The following is a 19,717-nucleotide window of genomic DNA, read 5'->3' as shown; positions in this document are numbered from 1 at the left end:
TTTAATTACTGAAATCAATCAGAATGTTCATAGCATGCTTGGGGATATTTGCTACTTGTGCTGATATAGAAAAATTGGCTTTCTGAATTGGTTCAAATAAAATATGAAGTTGCCATGTAGCTTTGAAGATTGCTAGTTTAACATAAATGTTTACACTGAAATAATAGTAAAATCTGTGAAAAAACCAAGATAAAGGGGTCAGGTTTCCAATGTATAGGAATACTGTGATGAGCTTCCTTATGTTCCTAATTGAACATAAATATGGTTGTACTGTGTTTGGACAAAATGTGAACTTGACTGGGAAATACCAGTCTTACTAAACTTTTCCCTTTACTGTCATTAACTGTCCATGAACTGGTGAGATATCCAGATAAGTAGCAATGTAGCTGTGGCAAATATTTGTCTTTTAGTATTTGTTCTTGAAATAGGAAAACTTCTAATTCACTCTCTAATTCTCTTCAAGACAACCCAAAGTTGCTTAAGGATGAAATAAGTTTAAATTTCACAGGGAGCTGCAGACAATGAAAACCTTCAGGGTATTCAGTCGCCATTTTCTTTCATTATTCTGTCTCCAGGCATTGCTCCAAAATCCTGTGTTTGCCCTGCTTTGAAAGTTTTACTGCTCCTCTAAATCTCTGAAAGCCTCAAGCTGTGTGCAGTATCATTCAGGCATAACAGAAAACTGACATTATTAGACTTTGTGCTCGATTTTTAGATTGTTTCGATACTGGGGGTGGAGAACATCAACCGATGCATAGTTTTGAAGCAGAGGGTTGAAGAGTGTCTGTTCGTCCTTCTGCCTTTAACAGAAAGCCAACTAGCAATATTTTTATTATACTGTTGACAGGTGCCAATTTGCTAATTGACAGCACAGGTCATAGATTAAGAATTGCTGATTTTGGAGCTGCAGCCAGGTTGGCATCAAAAGGAACTGGTGCTGGAGAGTTTCAGGGACAGTTGTTGGGAACTATTGCATTTATGGCACCAGAGGTAAGAAACCGGTTTTGGAAGTTATTTCAAAAACTTTGTTTAATCTCTTTGAGCTAATTCATACAGCCAGATAACAGAAAATTGCCGTAAGTGCTTCGAATATATGTTAAACGAACTTGTTAGAAAGATTCCAACATGGAAGTAATGACATTTCTTTCTTGCTGTCAAAGTTGGTTTAATTAGTTTGTTACAAGATGTATCTGTCAAAGTATTGTCACTAAATCCCAAACGACCATTTGGTCAAAAGATAACTATTGCCAAGGTACTTACGTTTTTCCCGATCAGGCATTTTATTTAGTAGCTCTCTACGGCTGTATAAATCTTACAATATTTACAGGACTGATCACTGTGTCAACCTGAAATGTCAATTGAGAGTGCACTTAGCTGATGATATCAGGGGTTTTTACATCTCTGTTACTTAAAGAGTTATGCAGATAATCTGAGCTTTGGTCTGTCTGTCTGTCTGTCTGTTCAGGTTCTGAGAGGCCAGCAGTATGGTAGGAGCTGTGATGTATGGAGTGTTGGCTGTGTTGTTATAGAAATGGCATGTGCTAAACCTCCCTGGAATGCAGAGAAACACTCCAATCATCTTGCTCTGATATTCAAGGTGAGGTATTTTGTTGCTACCAATATGCTACCAAAAAAACTGACTAATTTAATAAACACCAATATGAATTACACATAAGTATGCTAGTATAGGTTGTTGCAATAGCTCTTCTTTATATCGGAGCTGTTAATACAAAATCATTACTAATACCAATGCTTTTTTTTTTATTAAAGAAGTAATGACCTTCAGATGGCAGTAGAAAATATGCTAAGGGGAGATAAGTTCATAAATACAACTTGCCATCTGAAAATTATAAACTTGTGGAATGTTTTGGGGGTAGGAGAGGGTGCTTGAGTGACTTCTAAAAAGTTATTTTCCCTTTGTTAAGATTGCTAGTGCAACTACGGCTCCATCAATCCCTACACATCTGTCTCCTGGCTTGAAAGATGTGACTCTTCGGTGTTTAGAACTTCAACCTCAGGACAGACCCCCATCAAGGGAGCTGCTGAAACACCCAGTCTTCCGTACTACATGGTAGCTACTTATGTATAAGGCTGATATACTGAAGAAGATGCTACTGTATATACAATAACTGTCTCACAGTGCAGTTAAGCACAGCAAATTGTATTACTCTGCTGGCCTTAATAATAGATACATCAAGGACTTAAGGCCAGTGGAGGACCGTATCTAAGTATGTGATTGACAAATCGAGATCTTTACCTAAGCTCAGTATGCAATGTTTCACAACTTGTGCAGAGATTTGTAAACTGTGCCTTTTTCAAATATCTGGCTTTTTGTGAACACAAAAGCATTTTTCTTAAAATCTGCATGATTATTTAGCAGATAAGTGATTTTTATTTTATTTGGAGCACTTTTTCAGCAATATTAGCAGCTGAGGGGCTCAAGATCTACTTTAATATAGCAATCACTGTTCTGTTTTACATCATGTAGATGTAAGCAGAGGGCTCTGCAATTAATCCGTTTTCAGAACTGGTTAAAAGGAAGTTCTGTATTTGTCCCTTTCAATTATACAAAGTTCTCTGAGTAACAAATCCAAACACTGATGGATACTTTAAAAAGAAAAACATTTTGCCTTCCTTCAAGTACGATCAAACAGTTATGGTTCACTGTGCATTTACTGCTGGCCATGTAATTTCTTTTGAAATTAGTTTGTTTTCATTGTATTTTTAACTTTGAGATAAAGGGGATATTTTAAAATAGTCTTTAGAAAAAGATGCAAGTTGTGTCATGGAACATCATTGTGACACAAGAGTTTTAAAAACAGATTTGCTGGAAATCTGGAATAAAATAAAATACCACCTTCAACAAAGTAGTGTTGAAGGCTCTGATAGGAAAGGTTATTTAAATAAACAGTTTAGTCTGAATCATGCTAAAAGTTGCTGAGCCTTTTTACATAGCAGCTTCTTCTGGCAAATCATGTAGAGAAGTTTCATGTCAAAGGCTCTAAACCCAGCTCCCATTAAAGTTTATGGGAGGCTTTGTCCTGTGCTTCAGTGGGAGCAGGTGCAAACTATGAGCAAATCTCATTCTTTGTGTAACAAAGCTGAGGTCACATTCTCTACTGATAATAAGTTTTACCTGCTGTTTTCCTTCTGCCGTACATCATCTATTTACTGTAGCCATTAGTGATAATTTAATTTGAAAATGTTAAAAATATTGCCACAAGAAAGGTATTTATTTTAACAAGAAACAAACTTGGACTTGAAAAGCAAGATAAAATAAAATGTGAAGTAAAGCTTCACCTCTAGTGCAAAACTTGTGGGTTTTAGCAAGTGTTTTTTTTAAAAACAGGTTTTTAAAATTATTTTAAAGTCAGGCTTTTAGATTCTGATGCACGTAATTCTGAAGGAAAATGGCAGCTTTTCTTTTGCTTTTATTAAAGGGGATCTTTTTAAATCAAATACTGATTGTGTTTAATCCTTTTGGAGAAAAATACTGTTTGTCTTCTAACTCTTCAGAAGCCAGTTGGATTGTTGGACTGAAATAGAATTGGTTATTTCAAAGACTCAGGACAAACTAAATAAGCTATAGTACCTTAAAAATGTACAACACAAATTGGAAGTAAAACATCTTCAAGATAAGTTTACAGAAATGATAGTGCTCGTACTAATAAAGAAAAAGCGGTGTCATTAGTTGTGAATGTGCTTCTTTTGGAAATTTTACATTCCTTTTTTTTGGCAGATTGGTGGACTTCGAAGAGTTAAAAAGATACTATTGAAATGTGAAGTTTGGTAGCTCTGTTTTGTACTTGACTTTTTTGTTTTTTTGACCACTTTAGAATTTCTCATTCTAGTAAAAGATTGTTTCCAAGTCTTTCTTATGTGCAAGCTTTAAAGGATGCACTCTTGCCAATTCATGTACTGGAAGATCAGTTGTCAGATTAATACTGTTTCTGACAGAAACGTAAACTGTATAAACTGATGAACCTCAGCTAATCAGTATTACTTTGTAGATCACCATGCCTACCACATTTCAAACTCAAACTGCCTCTTGGTGTCCAAATGCATTTGTTTGAGTTTGTTTGCATTTCCCTTGGCTTGCTGGTAATTGTGGTGTTTTTAAAATGCAGATGTGATGTAATATTCTTATTTTCTTTGGATCAAAGCTGGACTGAAAATTGTATCGTGTAATTATTTTTTCATGTTCTTAATGTTATTTGGTACTTAAGTTGTAAATAACGTCTACTGCTGTTTATTCCAGTTTCTACTACCTCAGGTGTCCTATAGAGTTTCTTCTACCAAAGTTCACTTTCACAATGAAACTATATTTGCTATGTGACTGATTCCTAAGACTTCCAGGGCTTAAGGGCTAACTTCTATTAGCACCTTACTGTGCAAGCAAATTTTACAGAGATCTCTGGGTTAAGAAATTTGGCTTCATTGTATCCTTTGTTATTTTAAATATATCAAGATATTTTAATTAAAAATTTTTACCCCATTGAACCAATTTTATATAGTATAATTTGTATGTATTTTGGTGGTCTCTGTCTTTATAGTAAATAAAAGCTTTTGAACAAATCTTGTCCTTTGCTTATTGTAAACACATTCAGTTTACTGATGTGAATAAAATTTCTGGTACACTTCACTGTTTAAACACAATTTTCATACACAGAATTGGTTTCTAATATTAAATTGCATTAACCTTAAGTCAGTCTAACCTTAAGTCAGGTCAGTCTAACCTTAAGTCAGGTCAGTCTAACCTTAAGTCAGGTCAGTCTAACCTTAAGTCAGGTCAGTCTAACCTTAAGTCAGGTCAGTCTAACCTTAAGTCAGGTCAGTCTAACCTTAAGTCAGGTCAGTCTAACCTTAAGTCAGGTCAGTCTAACCTTAAGTCAGGTCAGTCTAACCTTAAGTCAGGTCAGTCTAACCTTAAGTCAGGTCAGTCTAACCTTAAGTCAGTCTAACCTTAAATTATTAATTATTATTGGCTTATATATATATATCTCAGTTTTACGAAAGAATGCTTGAATAAAGGGCAGGAACAAGCACTAATTTTTTTAATACTGATAAATGTGTGAATTTCTCTTACGAAAACTTGTAGCTATGAACCTCGCTTGCTTATTCCTTAGATAAAACATGAAATGCCTAAATTTTGCATTGCTGCAAATGTAGCTGTTAATTACCAAACCAGGTGAGCTGATCTGGTTAGATTGGTTCTGGAGCCATTGAGGTGGGTAATCAGCCTGCTGTTTCATGTTTTCAGTGAAATGATGCTTTTCCTTGTGATTTATGGTAGCAAACATAAGCCTTTCTATATTCAGACTGAATACATATTGCAAAGCTAGAACTTGTTTCAGTTGCTTATGGTGGTTTTTTTTTGGTTGGTTTTTTGTTTGGGCTTTTTTTGGGGGGGGTGTGTTAATTTTTAAAATTAATCTACTTTTTAGTAGTGGAAAATCCAGTGTTCTCTAGCCTTTTTTGTGAGGACTAAATTCTACATCTCATGAGACCCCACCTGCTGTACTGTGGCCAGCTCGGGGGGCCCCAACGCAAGAGGGGAATGTACCTGTTGGAGCAAGTCCAAAGGAGGCCATGAAGATGCTCAGGGGACTGGAGCACCTCCTCTATGGAAACAGGCTGAGAGAGCTGGGATTGTTCAGCCTGGAGAAGAGAAGGCTCTGGGGAGACCTCAGAGCAGCTTCCAGTGCCTAAACGGGCCTACAAGAAATCTGGAGAGGGGTTTCTTACCAGTAGTGATAAGTGTAAACTGGGATGGGGGAGATTCAGATTAGAAATTAGAAATAATTTACTGTGAAGAGCTGAGGAGCTGTCACAGGGTGCCCAGAAAAGCACCCAGAAAAGTTCAAGTGTTCAAGGCCAGGGTGGATGGGGCTTGGAGCAACCTGGTCTAGTGGAAGGCGTCCCTGCCCAGGGCAGGGGGGGTGGAACTGGGTGAGCTTCAAGGTCCTTTCAACCCAAACCATTCTATGCTTCTATAATAACTCTTTTTACATTCTCCTTTATTTATGTGACTTTCTCCAAATAGAAATGAATGTGTCAATTCACCAGAAAAAAGTGGCAACAGAAATCTTCTAATACCTGTTTTTTAAAATCAGAAAAATCTGCTAACTGAAATATCAAGAAGGAAAATGTATAACGAGGATTAAATATAAATTGAGTCTAGTGTATCTTCCTTTATTTGATTTACTACAGAACTGAATCTTTACTGTGTACTAATTGCAGTGTTGCAGTCTCCTTTTTAGGAACAAGGAATGGCAGAGATCACTGTTCCAGCAGTCAGCTGTAAATGTCAAAGACACCTACTTATAGAAACAAGCGTCTTCATTTGCAAAGGGCATGTTCAGTTCTTCTGGAGGCAAGTAGTAAACTAGGCCCACTTTGGTTTTTCTGGTGGGAATAACATTACATTCAGTGTCCCCCATGACAGTCACAAGCTGAAGTCTGATAGTGTCTCAACTTCACAAGCTCTTGTTCAAAGGTAGTGACTGCTTCCAGAATGTGTTGGGGTGTCATGATGACCATGTATTTCCTCATCACCATCTGAGTGGGAAACTCAAGATGTGTGGCTCCTCTGACCCGACTTCCACCTCTCTGGACACTGTACCTACCTCCCCTACTAACGTTTCTCCCATTGCTTAGTGTTCCTTGCTGAGCTGAATCACGAATGTGAAAGGCTTTTTAAGAACCACACTGTGCGCATACGGTGGCAAATGCGCACGTTGTTCCACTATGGCACGCAGCTGCTGGAATGCAGAAGTTGCGAATCCTGACTTTTCTTCCCTGTTGTTACCAAGGAAGCCCGGCAGATGGCAGGGAAGCCTTACGAGGCAGCGGCTACGCTGTTTCCCTTTATTTCCTTCAATTATTTCAGCTTCTAATGTATCGCCACTTGGCTCCATTTGCGTCCCAGTGCCCCACCTCCCTCTCACTGGGGAGCTTCTTCACCCTGCTCTAACTCAACCCTCTTTTAACGCGTAATTAATAACCCCGCCATAGCTCCCCGCCGGCCCACGAGCCGAGCCCGGGGCTTCTCCCGGCTCCTCCGACCCACGCGAGCCGCCGGACCTAGAAGACCAATGGTACGTCTGTACGCACGGAGGGCACCGCCCGCCCGGCGCGGTGATTGGTTGGGCCGTGCGAGCGGGCGCGGCTGGGAGGAGCGCGGTGGCCACGGCGGCCGTGAGGGAGCCGAGGTGAGGGAAGCGGTGGGGCTCGTTCCCGGCCATGCTGCGAGGGCTGCGGCGGCGCTGGGACTCCTATAAGTACCGCTTCGTGCCCTGGCTGGCCCTCAACCTCCACCGCAAGCGCAGGTGAGGCGGAGGAGAAGGTCCTGCGCGCTGCAGGGTAGCGGGGAGGTCTGTCCCGTCGTCCTTTCTGGCTTCCGGCGGCGTGAAGTGGCGACAGCCACTGCTGGTGGTTTCGGCCTAGAGTAGCTCCTGGAGCAGGGTGAGAGCTTTCCTTAGGGGGCGAGGAGCTGCTGTAGCCGAGACTACGCTTGCAGCATGAACTGGGGAGCTGCCTGGTGTCTTCCACCGGGGGCTGTGCGAGTGGTTCCTCCTTGTGTGGCACTGCACTGTCCTAGAACTCTTAACACTGGCATACTTCGAAGTGGTATTTAATGTTAAATCTAGGCAGATAGGTTTTGTTTGGGGCTTGTGTGTGTGTGTTTTGTGTAGGGGCTTTTTAATGTGTTTTTGCCTAAAATTCTAATACTGGGATACTTCGAAGTGGTATTCTATGTTAAACCTAGGTAGATAGGGGTTTTTTTGTTTTGTGTTTGTGTGTGTTTTGTGTATTCTCTTTTTAAACGTGAAAGTAGTGATTGAAGTTGACTGCACCATTGTTATATGTAGCATAAATCAGTTTCTCTAGTCAGCATAATGTTTGTCCTCACCTCATTTGAAGTGTAATGAGCCGTAGGTAAACTTAGGTAATCACATATATTTTGTTTTTGGTATGCCTGTCATTAACAGCTCAGTTTAACCTACTTGTCATGCTGCAAATACACAGGTGATGATTTTTTAGTAGTCTGGGCATGAAAGAATATATTTTAGAGTTTTTGTTTGTTTAAACCAACAGTGCATATAAGCTGCTGCTTTGAAATTGCTCTCCTGTATTTTATTTACGATAAATGTAACTTCAAAATACCTTTTTTTTTCTCTTACAGGACCCTCCGTTATGTTCCCGAAAGCTCCCAAGACAAAATTATCTCTGATGAAGATGTCTTTGAAACACTACTGAAAATATTCAAAGCTCTGTTCATAAATGACTTCAGTAGACAAGCACATATTTTGGCCTTTCTTCCAGAAATCAAACATAAATACCTGGAGTTACTAACTGTGGAGCAGAAGCTATCAAAAGTACACTCATGTAACCATCTAAGTCAACATGTGTTTAGTCCAGAGGAAGTTCTGTTTAATACACTAGGGTTCATGGTTAGCCGGGACCGAAGTTCCCTGGTGTCTGCTGGAACTGGAGTCTTTGTTACCAAAGGTTTTGTGCCAAAGGGGACAGTTGTATCTATGTACCCTGGTAATGCAGCATTCTTATTTCTGGTTGAGTTAGATGTGATTTCTAACCATCTAATTACGGAATGCCAAAGTGCTGCACTAGTTTTTATTTCACAGGTTTAATTTTTGTCATCCCTTAACAAAATCACAGGTTACAGTGAATGAGAATATACCTGTGTAAACTGACTACAGGTCCTTTGGAAATGAGCTAAGCAATACGGAGGGGGGATAATTTTGTTTATTTAAAAAAAAAAAAACAGAAACAAAACAAAAACCCAAACAGGTTTCAGTACTCAAAGTTTGATTTTTCAGCTGCTAGAAAAGTTGTTACACATTTTTGAAACACAGATGCAGGGGAGCAGTTTCAAGTGGATGAATGATGCAGTTTAATTCTTGAGGGCTACTGTTGAATAAGGATCTGAGAATGAGGTTTTGAGATACCCACACAGGTCAGCAAACATGACTATAAACTTTTTCAAAGCACAGAAATGCAGATTGGAGAATGAAAGTAAAACCTTTATTTAGCAGAACTGTCTTCCATGAAGTATATTTGGAAAATCGGCATTTTTCTGTTCCTCCTCCTTATTTCTTGGACCTGTATTTGCTTGCATTAAAAAAAGTTGTAATTCTGCCAGGATGGCCAAGCTAAGACAGCTCTGCTGAAGTGCTTTGGGTTTGTTTCTGTTTCATCTGTCAATAGGATTGTCTTCTGCATGTGGTATCTCGCTTCTACCAGTGTTGCCAGTCAAGACCAGTTGAAGCAGTGGCCGGTGGAGCATGCTTTTGCCATGGCAAAGCAGGAGCATGGCCATTACCACTGACTAGTAAACTGACTAATGATCAAGTGTAAATCACAATCACAGGGAATGAACCTGCCACCTTTCAACTTGCTTCAAATTTCAGGCACATGCTAAATGTGAGAGTAGGTTTATTGAGAGTCCCCAGTAATAGCTCAGGTAGCAACACAGGATGAGCTGCTGCCATGCTTTCCTTCTTCAGGGGCATGAAGGACACTGCAGGGTTGCTGGCTAGGGAAAGGACCCTGTGGAGATAGCAGGTCAGTGCTCTCCTGCTTGTTTGGCATCAAGTGCAGCCTGCTGGCGAGGTCTTCACCTAGCTCCTTGTGAGGTAGCAGTGAAGGGTTTCTGCAAAGGATTGTAGAAGATGCAGTGGGTGTGAGAGATGTAAGACTTCAATATCATGAAAACTTGCAAGGTAGTCTGCAGTCAGTTGTCTTTGCTTGGAACCCAGGGCAGGTTAAATTCTGTCCACAGACTTGAGAAATGCTCTGCTGAAATAACTTGTCTGTTTAGCATTTCCCTCTGCTGTTCCAAACAAATTCCCCAATCTGGGTAGTGGAGGGGGGTGTTTCAGGTTCTTTGCTGTCTGTGTGCGCTTCTCAAAGACTCCTGACACAGCAGTAACAATACAGCTTAATGTCTTCAGCTGCACTTTTCTAAACAAACTTCACTTCATGTTTTCCTCTGCAAAGCAGACCAGTTGGCTACGATGCTTTATCTACCTCTCACATTGATTCTGGACAAAGGCCTTTTTCACTATTTCCTTCAGTGGCTTTTCTCTTTGGAATGTCTCAGCTCATGTAGAGTTGGCATGTTTTTGCATCCCACAAAATGGGTCTAAAAGCTTGTAGGTTAACAAGTGTTAATGTTATTAAGAGAGGAATTCTGTCCCCTCTGTCTCCTTTGAATTTCAGTATGGATGGGACTGCATGAAACCATAAGCCCATTCTGACAATTAACTTACTTTCTTCTGAAATAATCATATCTGTCTTGCAACAGGTACGGTATACAGAAAGCATGAGCCCATCTTTTTCCAGTCCCTTGGCAATCCCTTTATTTTTAGGTGCATAGATGGTGTCCTTATTGATGGGAATGACAAAGGACTGTCAAGATCAGTGTACAGGTAAGCAGTCAAAAGAAACAGGGCAATGCCACTCAACTGGTTTCAAATAGTGGTACTAATAGTCACAGTTCCCTTTTTGTATCCTAAATTGAGTTATATTTGAGTATCGTCCATCTATGTGCACAAGGGTAAGATCTGCTGAATGGGATCCTTTATGTACTCCTTTTGTCTTCATCTGTAATGCGAGTGAGAGGTGTTTTGATGTACAAAAACTGTTCCCTGTAAAGAAAATAGTTTTAATAGGAGCAGGATGTAGCATAATTTTTTTAAAATGCTTCTGAGCTGTTACTCAGATTTGCTTAGTGTATAAAAAAAAAAAAACCACAAAACAACCCCCAGACTAAAAGGCCTCTATGTACACCTGCTAATACCACAAAGGTGACTTCTTGCCTGCAGACAGGACCTCTGGCTCTGTCTGCAGGCAAGAAGCATTTGGGAAGGGATCAGTAACTCTTAGAATAACGATAATCATTATTCTCTCACATTGGAAGGGACCCATAAGGACCATCAGGTCCAATTCACTGCTCCTTGCAGGACTACCTAAAACTAAACCATATGACCAAGAGCATCATCCAGACACTCCTTAAACTCTGACAGGGTTGGTGCTGTGACTCTTTCCCTGGGGAGCCTGTTCCGTGAGGAACCCTTTCTTAATGTCCAGTCTGGATATTCCTGACCCAGCTAGCCTGGACTGTTTTAGCTTACCTGGAAGTATAATTTGTAGCAAGTTGTGTTCAAATATGACATGAAAAAAACCCCAAAATTAGTAACAAGCAAAATGATCTAAAATAATACCTAATTTGAATAGTGATGCCTAACTGATACCAGATTTTAATTCCAGGAATGGGTTTGAAGTTGATTTTGTAATGATCCTTCACATTTTTAGTGGTGAATGAGATGTGTTGACACTTCTGAAATGGTAATGTTTGATGCTGATTTCTGGAACTGCATGTGGTGCTTGTGTACTGGTTCTTCCACCAGAGTCTGAAAGACACCACACACTTGTGGGAGGTTTAAATGTACTTTGAAAGTGTCAGCAAGGTGCTGATCCGTGCACACACACACACCCCTAGTGCTGTCCTGTCTCCGAGGTGGGTTGGACAGCCATGGCTTTGCTTAGTGACCATGGCCATTTCTGCAGGAGGAAGTACAGGTAACCCTTAAGTGAAGGAGGGATTCCTGTTAAGGTGGTTGATCATTACAGGTCTTGCTGCAGAAGAGACCAGCTTGGCCCGTTTCAGATGAGCGATGAGAGCTGGCTCACAGCTGCACCTCAGAACCCACTGGCAGTGGGACAGTATGTCAACAACTGCTCACACGGTGAGTTGCAGGGAGAATTTTCCTGTTTGTGTTTATGGATATAAATTATTTTGGAAGTGATACAGAGAATCAGATGCTGATCTGGGGGGACAGTAGTGCTGTTTAAAACAAGATAAACACTTAATGGGGTAAAAAGTTTTTGAGACCTTTTGTGACAGCTGGGTGTTAGAATAAGTGAAGAGTTTCCTTCTTCATGCCCAACAGCTAGATCATACCAACAGTTTCCTAGATTTTGCACATAAACATAAGGAAGTCTAAAAGAAGTTTTATAGTTCAAACTAAGCAATGACAGAATCTTACAGTGTATGTCACTTTGCATATGGTAATTTGATCTGTAACTCTGTGTGCTGCCTCAGCTATACTGTCCTTTGCCAGATATCCTTTCCCACCATCTCACATTTTGGGATCTGTGCCTTTAATTCTACATACCACGATGGAGACTGGGGAAGTTGGTGAGAAAAGCACAAGGATATTTGAAGCATTGCTGCACTGAAGGATTCTATCTCATGCAGTCTGTGTTGCTCTTAAAGGTCTGGGGGAATAAAGAACTCATGGGAATGGTTGTGATCCAGGAGATTGAACTGCTAGTATACCTTCTATTTCTGAAAATACCCTGTCTCCAGGCAGCATCCAGAAGGGTTGCTGGAGTAGCAAACCAGATATGCTAGGAAACTGGTATGGAAACAAAGGCCATTCCATCAAGCTGTTTCTCCCAGGCCCAATGTCCACGTAAGGAAAATTCTCTTCTTCCTGCTGGACAGATGGTGATTTTTATCCCTGGCTTTATTTATGACATATTCTGCCACCAGGAATTATTTTTTTAAGATTTTTTTTTCACCTATAAAAGCAAATGTTGTATATTAACATTTAGCAATGCAGAGAGCTACCCCTGGTGCTATGCAAAATTGTGCCTCTTCGTACACATGTTGATAACCAGGTAACCTGTTGAATGCAGTAAGGATGAATTAAAGCTCTTATAGCTGGTTGTGTATATCTTGTGTCAGTTCAAAGTAGGACTTCATAGGAGTGTAGTAGCTCCCAGCAGAGGTATGGTTTTCAGGCTTGGTGAAGCTTCTGGTGCTTTTGCAGCAGTATGTTTGAAGTTTTTACACATCTTTAAACCCTGTCTGAGATTTTCTCAGTGTCACAGAGACTTTTTTCTTTTTTTCTTGTTTCTAGAAAAAGCAGCCAATGTGTGTTATCAGGAGTTTGATGTGCCAGCATATTTTCCAGTAGAACTGAAACAGTATCTTCCAAATACTGTCTACAGCCACGACATAGAGAGGTTAGCAGTAAATCAAAGAGCACATAGGTTTGTATGATACAAAGCATACTGCATGTATAAAAAAGACAAACTTTGTTGAAGAATGATGTTATTCCATATGAAGATGAGTTACATGAAAGCACGCACCTGTATGGAAAGAGCTAGCTCTTTGAGTATACTGATTTTAAGCGATTTATGAGACTATTTGGTTTTGTTCCCTTTTCCACATCTTTACAAATGAGATCAGAATAGCTCAGAAGATATGTTTTTACAGGCAGTGGTTACACTGTAGTGTGAGTCTTCTGAATCCAATGAGGCACTTGTTATATTTCGCTTGTGTCATAGTGCCAAGGTTTTTGAGTATGTATTTCAAATGCAGTTAGCAGCCCTTGACCAATCAGAGCCCTTCTAAGGTAGTTGAGATGTAGGCTTTTTACACTCCTGTTTTCCGTGTCTTCTGCTTATGTGAAAAATAAGCAGATTAATTTGCAAAAAATACCTCCTAGTAGTAATTTATATTGAGACAAGTGAAATACTCTGCAGTATAAAGGCATGTGACCTGTAGTTACACTGCACAATTACAACATCCTCATCATGACCTGAAAATCTGCCTCTTTTAGAAATTAAAACATCTAGAAACCTTTCTCAGATTTCTGTTTGGAAATGTGGGAAAAGCAACAATTAGGTGAATATGTACAAGAAGCAGTGTGAACAACAAGGAAAGATAGTATGTCTGAGTGTCCTGTACTGGGATGTAGTCAATAACTTTGAAGCTGTGACAAAGTAAGTTGTAATGTTGGTGACTAATTTAATACAAAAAAGAAATTGCATCTAGAGGATGTATAAGGATTTTAAAGCGGATCATCTAGACTTTTTATGTAATTCTGGGGCTATTCTAAAACCCTTGAAACTTGCTTGGAGAAACTTATGGTGCATACTGGAAAACTGGCTTTTCTGATTAAACTTAGACTTTGTTGAGGCAAGGTTAGACACACTTGTAATCTGCAGATAAATGAAAATTGCTAATAAAATTAAAACTGTGAGGCTGAACTTTCAGGAAGCCTGAATGTTGTACTTGAAGTGTGAAAGCACATGAGCAGAGCTAAGCTACGGGACCATTTCAGGAGGGGGAAATTTTGCTCTGTTCCAAGAAAATACAGTATTTCAGTCATCAGTTCTCCCAGTGTACAGCTGCTACGGGGAAGATCCCATCTGCTTCCAGCTGCTTGTTTTGATGCTGATATTTACAGTACTGACAACGTAGGTAATCTGGTTTCTAAATCTTTTTCCATGTTGTAAAAGAGTCCCTAGTACTTACGTACCTTTTTGTTGTTTGATTTATTCAGAAATGGCCTCACACTGTATTTCTGAGTGGTGGGGGGTGTGTGGGTTGATGCTGTTCTTCACTTTCATGTTCCTCAGCATCAGAAGAATGTGCTCTCTTTCCTGGGATAGATACTCAGCTGTAGAGCATGGACATTTACTTAAGAAGTTGGAGGGGTGGGTTCCCAAATCTCTCTAAGAAAACTGTTTGCCAGCCACTGATTTGAGCTCAGGGTTTGTGGAGAATTTGCTCATCACTGTCAGTCACAGCAGGTCTCTGATGTAGTTCAGAGAGTGAACTACAGAGAGTGGGATTAGCCAACTAGCACCTGTAGGTATGTCCAGAGGAATGATTTCTGCTCTGTCAACCTTGCTGTAGCTTCTGTCTGTGTGTCTCTTTCTGTGTTGACTAATTCTTCTCATTTCTGAATAATTGTGTGAGTTGAAAAGTTATTTGCATACCCACAGAGGCTATGCTTTTTATTTTGTTTTATTTTTTGAAATTTTGTTGGTTTGCTTATACTCGCTATCTGTATTTCAGTGTTGTTTTTCCAGGCTCCCTGGCCTGTGTTATGCATACATGTCATGGTTTAAGCCCAGCCAGTAACTCAGCACCATGCAGCCACTTGCTCATTCCCTCTTTTTTCCCCCATTCCTGGGTGGGATGGGGAGGAGAATTGAAAGAATGTAAATCCCACAGAGTGAGATAAGAACAGTCCAGTAACTAAAGTATAACATTAAACTACTACTACTATTACTAGTAATAAAGAAGAATGATAAGGGAAATAATAAGGAGAGAGAATATAAAACTAAAAGAGGAAAAGAAACAAGTGATGCACAATACAATTGCTCACCACCCACCGACTGATACCCAGGCCAACCCAAGCAGCGATCTCCTCTTCCAGGTAACTGCCCCCAGTTTACGTACGGGGCATGACATGCTGTGGTATGCAACACCCCTTTTGCTAGTTTGGGTCAGGGATCGTGACTCTACTTCCTGCTGCCTTCTCATGCCCCTCCTCACTGCCAGAGTATGAGAGACTGAAAAGTCCTTGATCAGAGTAAGCAGCAGCTAAAACACTGGTGTGGTACCAGCATTGTTTTCAGACTAAAGCCAAAACACAGCACTGTGCCAGCTACTGGGAAGGAGAAAAAAAATGACTGTTAGAGTTGAACCCAGGACAATATTACTCCCCAAAGTAATCCAGAGACATTGCTTTAGTTCCTTGCCATGGAGAGTTAAAAAAAAAAAAAAAAAAGGGAAATAAAATCATTCATCTTTTGCTTTTCCTGTTTTATAGCCTCCTGCGGTGCATCGTGCTTGTGACTCTGAGAGACATCAAGCAAGGAGAAGAACTTTTTTCCAATTACTACACTGTTGTCAGCTGAATTAATAAATTCAAAACTATAGAAATCTGTGTTATTAAAATAGTTACTGGGTGGGTACTTCAAGCTTCATGGGCATTTCTACATAATGCAAGGCTGTAGTTTTACCATGTAGGGAGCAAGCTGCAGGCTTGTAATTCCCTGAAAATACTCCACATTTGGTGCAGAGGTGAAGGTGTAACCTTTTACTTCATTAGGTTCTCAGCTGTCTGCTGGTTTTGACATTATTGCTTATTGGTGTTCAAGCTGTCCAACAATAGCTCATAAAATAAAAACTTAGGTTCTGGACAGGTCAGTTAATCTGGTTTGCACAGTTGTCTGTAACTGTGGCTCAGTTTTACTGTTTTGCCATTTCAGTTGTTGTGGACACAGTAAAAGTTACCACCCTCTCATGAACTATTCCTTGGAAAATCCTCATAGTTCATGGTAATTACTAATTCTTATTCTGTCTTTCTTGGAGTTGGTCCCTTTGGTATCTGCTTCCTTTTAGAAAGTATTTCAGCATAGCCAGTTGTCCACATTTTTTATGAAGCCAGTTTGGAAGTGGTGCTGATGGGCAATTCAGGTGTGCCTGTCAGGTGTGTGTGTGTATCCTGAGGTCCTATCCAGTCCGAGATTCAGTGGTTCAGTGAAAGGTTCCTGTCATGTGGCAGCTTTTATTCTCAAAGAGAGAGGATGTCATGTGCCATGTAGCTGGAGGAAATAGTGCTAACAAAGTGTGATGTGTATGTTTGAATGAGTTACTGGCATAAACAGAGCCAGCCGTTCCTAAGTTAATTCTTGCTGCTATCTGCAAACTGCCTTCAGAAAGTAAACAGACAGCTTGTCAGTGTTTCAGTCTGGCTAAACAGCTTGGGAAAGGAAAATTATCCCATCATTTACTGTAAAACTCCAAGCAAGTATCCCAGTGAATGACTATGTGGTTGGCGTAAGTTCATAAGAAAGAAGGGGTGGAAAGCGGTGTGCTGTGATGTGATCTGGCAGTGGTTGAGGCAGTCAGGGGCGCAGATTAGCTGCAGAAGTCTCCTGTTCAGAATGCAGAGCTTTTCAGTGTTGGTGTTACTTGGTCTCCTTCCAAACCTGAACCTTGATTTTCATACTCATCTGGAAGCCTTTCCACCCATATTCATCTGGAAGCTCTTCCAGCCCTTTCAGGAAGCTTTAAATAGGAGAGCTGTGAGAGAGCAGCATGTGGCCCAGTGTGGGTTGGACAACTTCTATGGGGATGCTGGGGACAGCTTCTAGTGACAGTCCATGTGTCTTCACTTGCATGGTGGCAGATGAGAGCAGGGATTGTTCTGCAGTCTACTGACGGGGATGCTCATCCTCTGCCTGAGGATCCCTTCTCTCTGGAGCAGGATTCTCCCCAGCGCTCCTGATGGGAGTCACTGGGCATCTCCCAGCCACTGAAGAGGGGGCTGGTACTCAGGGTGCCTGCCTCAGCAGGTCGCGGTTGGTGGGTAGTTAGGGAGTGCTTGTCCTAGCATCCCAGAAGGGCAAGTGCTGTTGGTGATCCCCAGGCTGAGATGCTATCAGGTGAGGATGTGAATCACCTCAACTTGTTTGCACTTTTAAATGGCTGGGTTTGAAAGCGTACTCCTGTCTGACAGCTGTGGAGGTTAGGTTTACAGCTCTGTTACTGAGGTTTGCTTTACAGCACTTGCTGCCTCTTGCACATGGATGGCGTGCAGTCATGGGGGACTGCAGTGCTCAAGTGCAGGATGCCTGTCACTGACAGGGTACCTGGGACTGGCTTCTCCTCTCTGAAGTCCTGAAACCTGGCATCCTGCTTCAGGGACTGCTCAGGCACGAGGGAAAGCAGGACCTGGCCTGGAATGGGCCTGATTTCTGTCTGCTGGTGTCTATAGAAGGCCAAAAAGCAGGAGAAGGAAGTGCAGTCAGGTGCTGCTTCTGAGCAAGAAGCAGCACAACATGGGGACTGAGCAGGAGAGGGTAAAATGGAAGAGTAGAAATAATGGTCCCGTAAAGTTCTACAGCCTGTGAAAGGGCTCCAGGTATGTCAGAGCTTCCTTGTCATCTTCAGCATCCCACGTGTTCATTAAGGGTGAATGAAGGTCATTCTAATTCCCTGTGTGCCCACTCATTACTACCAGACACTGCCAGTGCCTGAAAGGAGGGTGTATTCTGACGTTACATCAGATGCAATGTGCAGTCTGATAATAACCCTGTGAAATTCTCTGTGCAATCTGTTTTTTTATTAATAATAAGAAATTATTCTCTCCCAAATATATATTGAATATATAAAATCTCTCTCTCAAAAGATGATTTGCCTGGGTGATTTCCATTGGAATTCCCTACAAACAGGGACTTAGGTGGCTAACTTTGCCTCTACACACCTGTACACTTAATGGTAGAAGGAGGAAAGAAAAATGGAGCTAAAATTGAAGGTAGTTTCAGTTACTGACGTGGCAGATCTACAAAGTCTGCCTCCTGGATGTACTCATGCCCATGCTAAATACTGAACTGACTCAGGATAGTGTCTATCCATTGCCTCCATGGGGATCTGGCTGGAACAGAGCTCCCCTTCCCACAGCATCCCTTGCGGTGCTGAGTGTTTGGTACCTGGCAGGCTGCTGGTGCCAGGCAGCACTCCCAGCACAACACCCAGGCTGCCTCCCCAGCTCCCTTGCCCCAGTGGCTGGGGGCAGGAAAGAGGCTGGGAGGGGACAGATCCAGGATGGCTGTCCCAGGCTGACCAAAGGGACATTCTGTACCATATGATATCATGATCAGCAGCAAGAGAAAGGAGCAAGCCAGGGGCATTTGTTGTTAAAGCATTTGCCTTCTGGACCATCTGCTCCATGTGCAGAGGCCCTGCTTCCCAGGCAGCAGCTGTATGTGCCTGCTGATGCGCAGTGGAGAGTAAGTATTTGTGCTTACCTTTGCTTTTGCCTTATTGAACTGCCTTTGCTTGGACTTACAACTTCCTTCCATCCTGCTTTGTCCCCCCGTCATGCTGAAGAGGGGAGCACTACTGCGCTTGGTGGGCACCTGGTGTCCAGTGTAAGAGCAAAACTAGGAGCACGTGTGGAAGATGGAAAGGGCCATCACTGCGCAGGGGGTTTAAGACTTACTTTTCCTGTATTTGTCTAACTCCTTCCCCCTGTGGTAAGTGTTCTGGTACTCCTGCTGCTGCCGGCAGGGGTGTCCCTGATTGCAAGCACCCAAGTGCAGCTTCCCAACCAGGGTGGAGGTTGAAAGGCTGAGATGCTTAGCATCCATGTTCCTCCTCAGCAGGAGCCTTTCTGTTGCATATAAAGGTGATGCTGTGCTTACCTGACAGCATCTTGCTGCCTGCTGTGATGCTCTGCATCTTTGTTGTGATAGAGCTGGAGCTCTCCCAGCGACACAGGAGACAGTCAGTCACTGCAGCTACGGGGAGCGACGCGCTGCTGCAGCAGAAGTGTGCAGCACCGAGGCAGAGAAACCAGTGGGGGTAAGCACGATGCTGCAGAGCAGGATGGCAGCAGGAGAACGTATTCATCCTGACCTGCTCCCACAGCAGGGACCAAGGTTTGCCGGGAGCAATAAATGACTTTTCCCAGCAGAGGGAAGAGAAATCCAGGGAAGTGGTAAGTGTTTCAGCAAATGCATTGCAGGGTTTATGGTTCCAGTCTGTTGCCTTGTGTTCTGTGGACAAAACAAGGACTTTGGCACTCAACATCCAAGCACCATAAGGACTTCAGGGGCTGCTCATCTTTTTAGTGGCAGAAGTGGATGTGTCCTTGTTACCTGGCACTGAAGAAATTAAGGTTCTGTGAAGGACAGTGTGTGTGAAAGCTTAAGGAGCTCCAGTTTTAGGAAACAGTGTTTCCTGAGCTAAATTTTGAAAAGCTGAGCAAACCAGGAGGTGATTTTGTCTCTACAGGAACCAGATTCATTGTAACATTAAAAACCGAGTCTCCTGAGAGACCCTTGCCTCCAGAGACCCCTGCTCTTGTAACATACACAG

At 41.7% G+C, this 19,717-nt stretch overlaps 2 protein-coding genes across 5 annotated transcripts in view; both read left to right on the top strand.

The window, feature by feature from the left end:
• The window catches only part of MAP3K1 (mitogen-activated protein kinase kinase kinase 1), a 57,285-nt gene extending 52,710 nt beyond the window's left edge, over window positions 1-4,575 (top strand). For both annotated transcript variants that reach the window (XM_061369252.1, XM_061369251.1), the window contains 3 exons: window positions 848-990; window positions 1,466-1,597; window positions 1,926-4,575. In XM_061369252.1, the coding sequence (XP_061225236.1) occupies window positions 848-990; window positions 1,466-1,597; window positions 1,926-2,075 (425 nt within the window). In that variant the 3' untranslated portion in view covers window positions 2,076-4,575. The remainder of the gene's footprint in view (window positions 1-847; window positions 991-1,465; window positions 1,598-1,925) is intronic.
• A 2,627-nt stretch (window positions 4,576-7,202) lies between these two features.
• Window positions 7,203-15,804, top strand: SETD9 (SET domain containing 9). Of its 3 annotated transcripts, none has more exons than XM_061369248.1 (6): window positions 7,205-7,328; window positions 8,186-8,550; window positions 10,328-10,451; window positions 11,656-11,771; window positions 12,951-13,056; window positions 15,660-15,804. In XM_061369248.1, the coding sequence occupies exons 1-6, from the start codon at window positions 7,243-7,245 to the stop codon at window positions 15,745-15,747; spliced, it is 885 nt and encodes a 294-aa protein (XP_061225232.1). In that variant the 5' UTR covers window positions 7,205-7,242; the 3' UTR covers window positions 15,748-15,804. The 3 variants fall into 3 exon arrangements, with proteins under 3 accessions (XP_061225234.1, XP_061225232.1, XP_061225233.1); XM_061369249.1 differs by lacking the exon at window positions 15,660-15,804 and adding an exon at window positions 14,914-15,041; XM_061369250.1 differs by lacking the exon at window positions 12,951-13,056 and having other exon boundaries at window positions 7,203-7,328; window positions 15,660-15,772.
• Window positions 15,805-19,717: the final 3,913 nt, after the last annotated feature.

This window comes from Neopsephotus bourkii, unplaced genomic scaffold (assembly GCF_033783945.1).
Source record: "Neopsephotus bourkii isolate Nb327-2 ecotype Australia unplaced genomic scaffold, CSIRO-AGI_Nbou_v1 NB_1481, whole genome shotgun sequence".
Classification (NCBI taxonomy): Eukaryota; Metazoa; Chordata; class Aves; order Psittaciformes; family Psittacidae; genus Neopsephotus; species Neopsephotus bourkii.
This window is presented reverse-complemented; position numbering and strand designations above follow the sequence as displayed.

What these genes read in the sequence shown, in the direction of transcription:
- SETD9 (XM_061369248.1), top strand. Translation starts at nt 7,243, where the DNA reads ATGCTGCGAGGGCTGCGGCGGCGCTGGGACTCCTATAAGTACCGCTTC. An exon ending in AGTTGTATCTATGTACCCTG is followed by an intron (nt 8,551 to 10,327) that starts GTAATGCAGCAT and finishes GTCTTGCAACAG; the next exon opens with GTACGGTATACAGAAAGCAT. An exon ending in TACAGCCACGACATAGAGAG is followed by an intron (nt 13,057 to 15,659) that starts GTTAGCAGTAAA and finishes CCTGTTTTATAG; the next exon opens with CCTCCTGCGGTGCATCGTGC.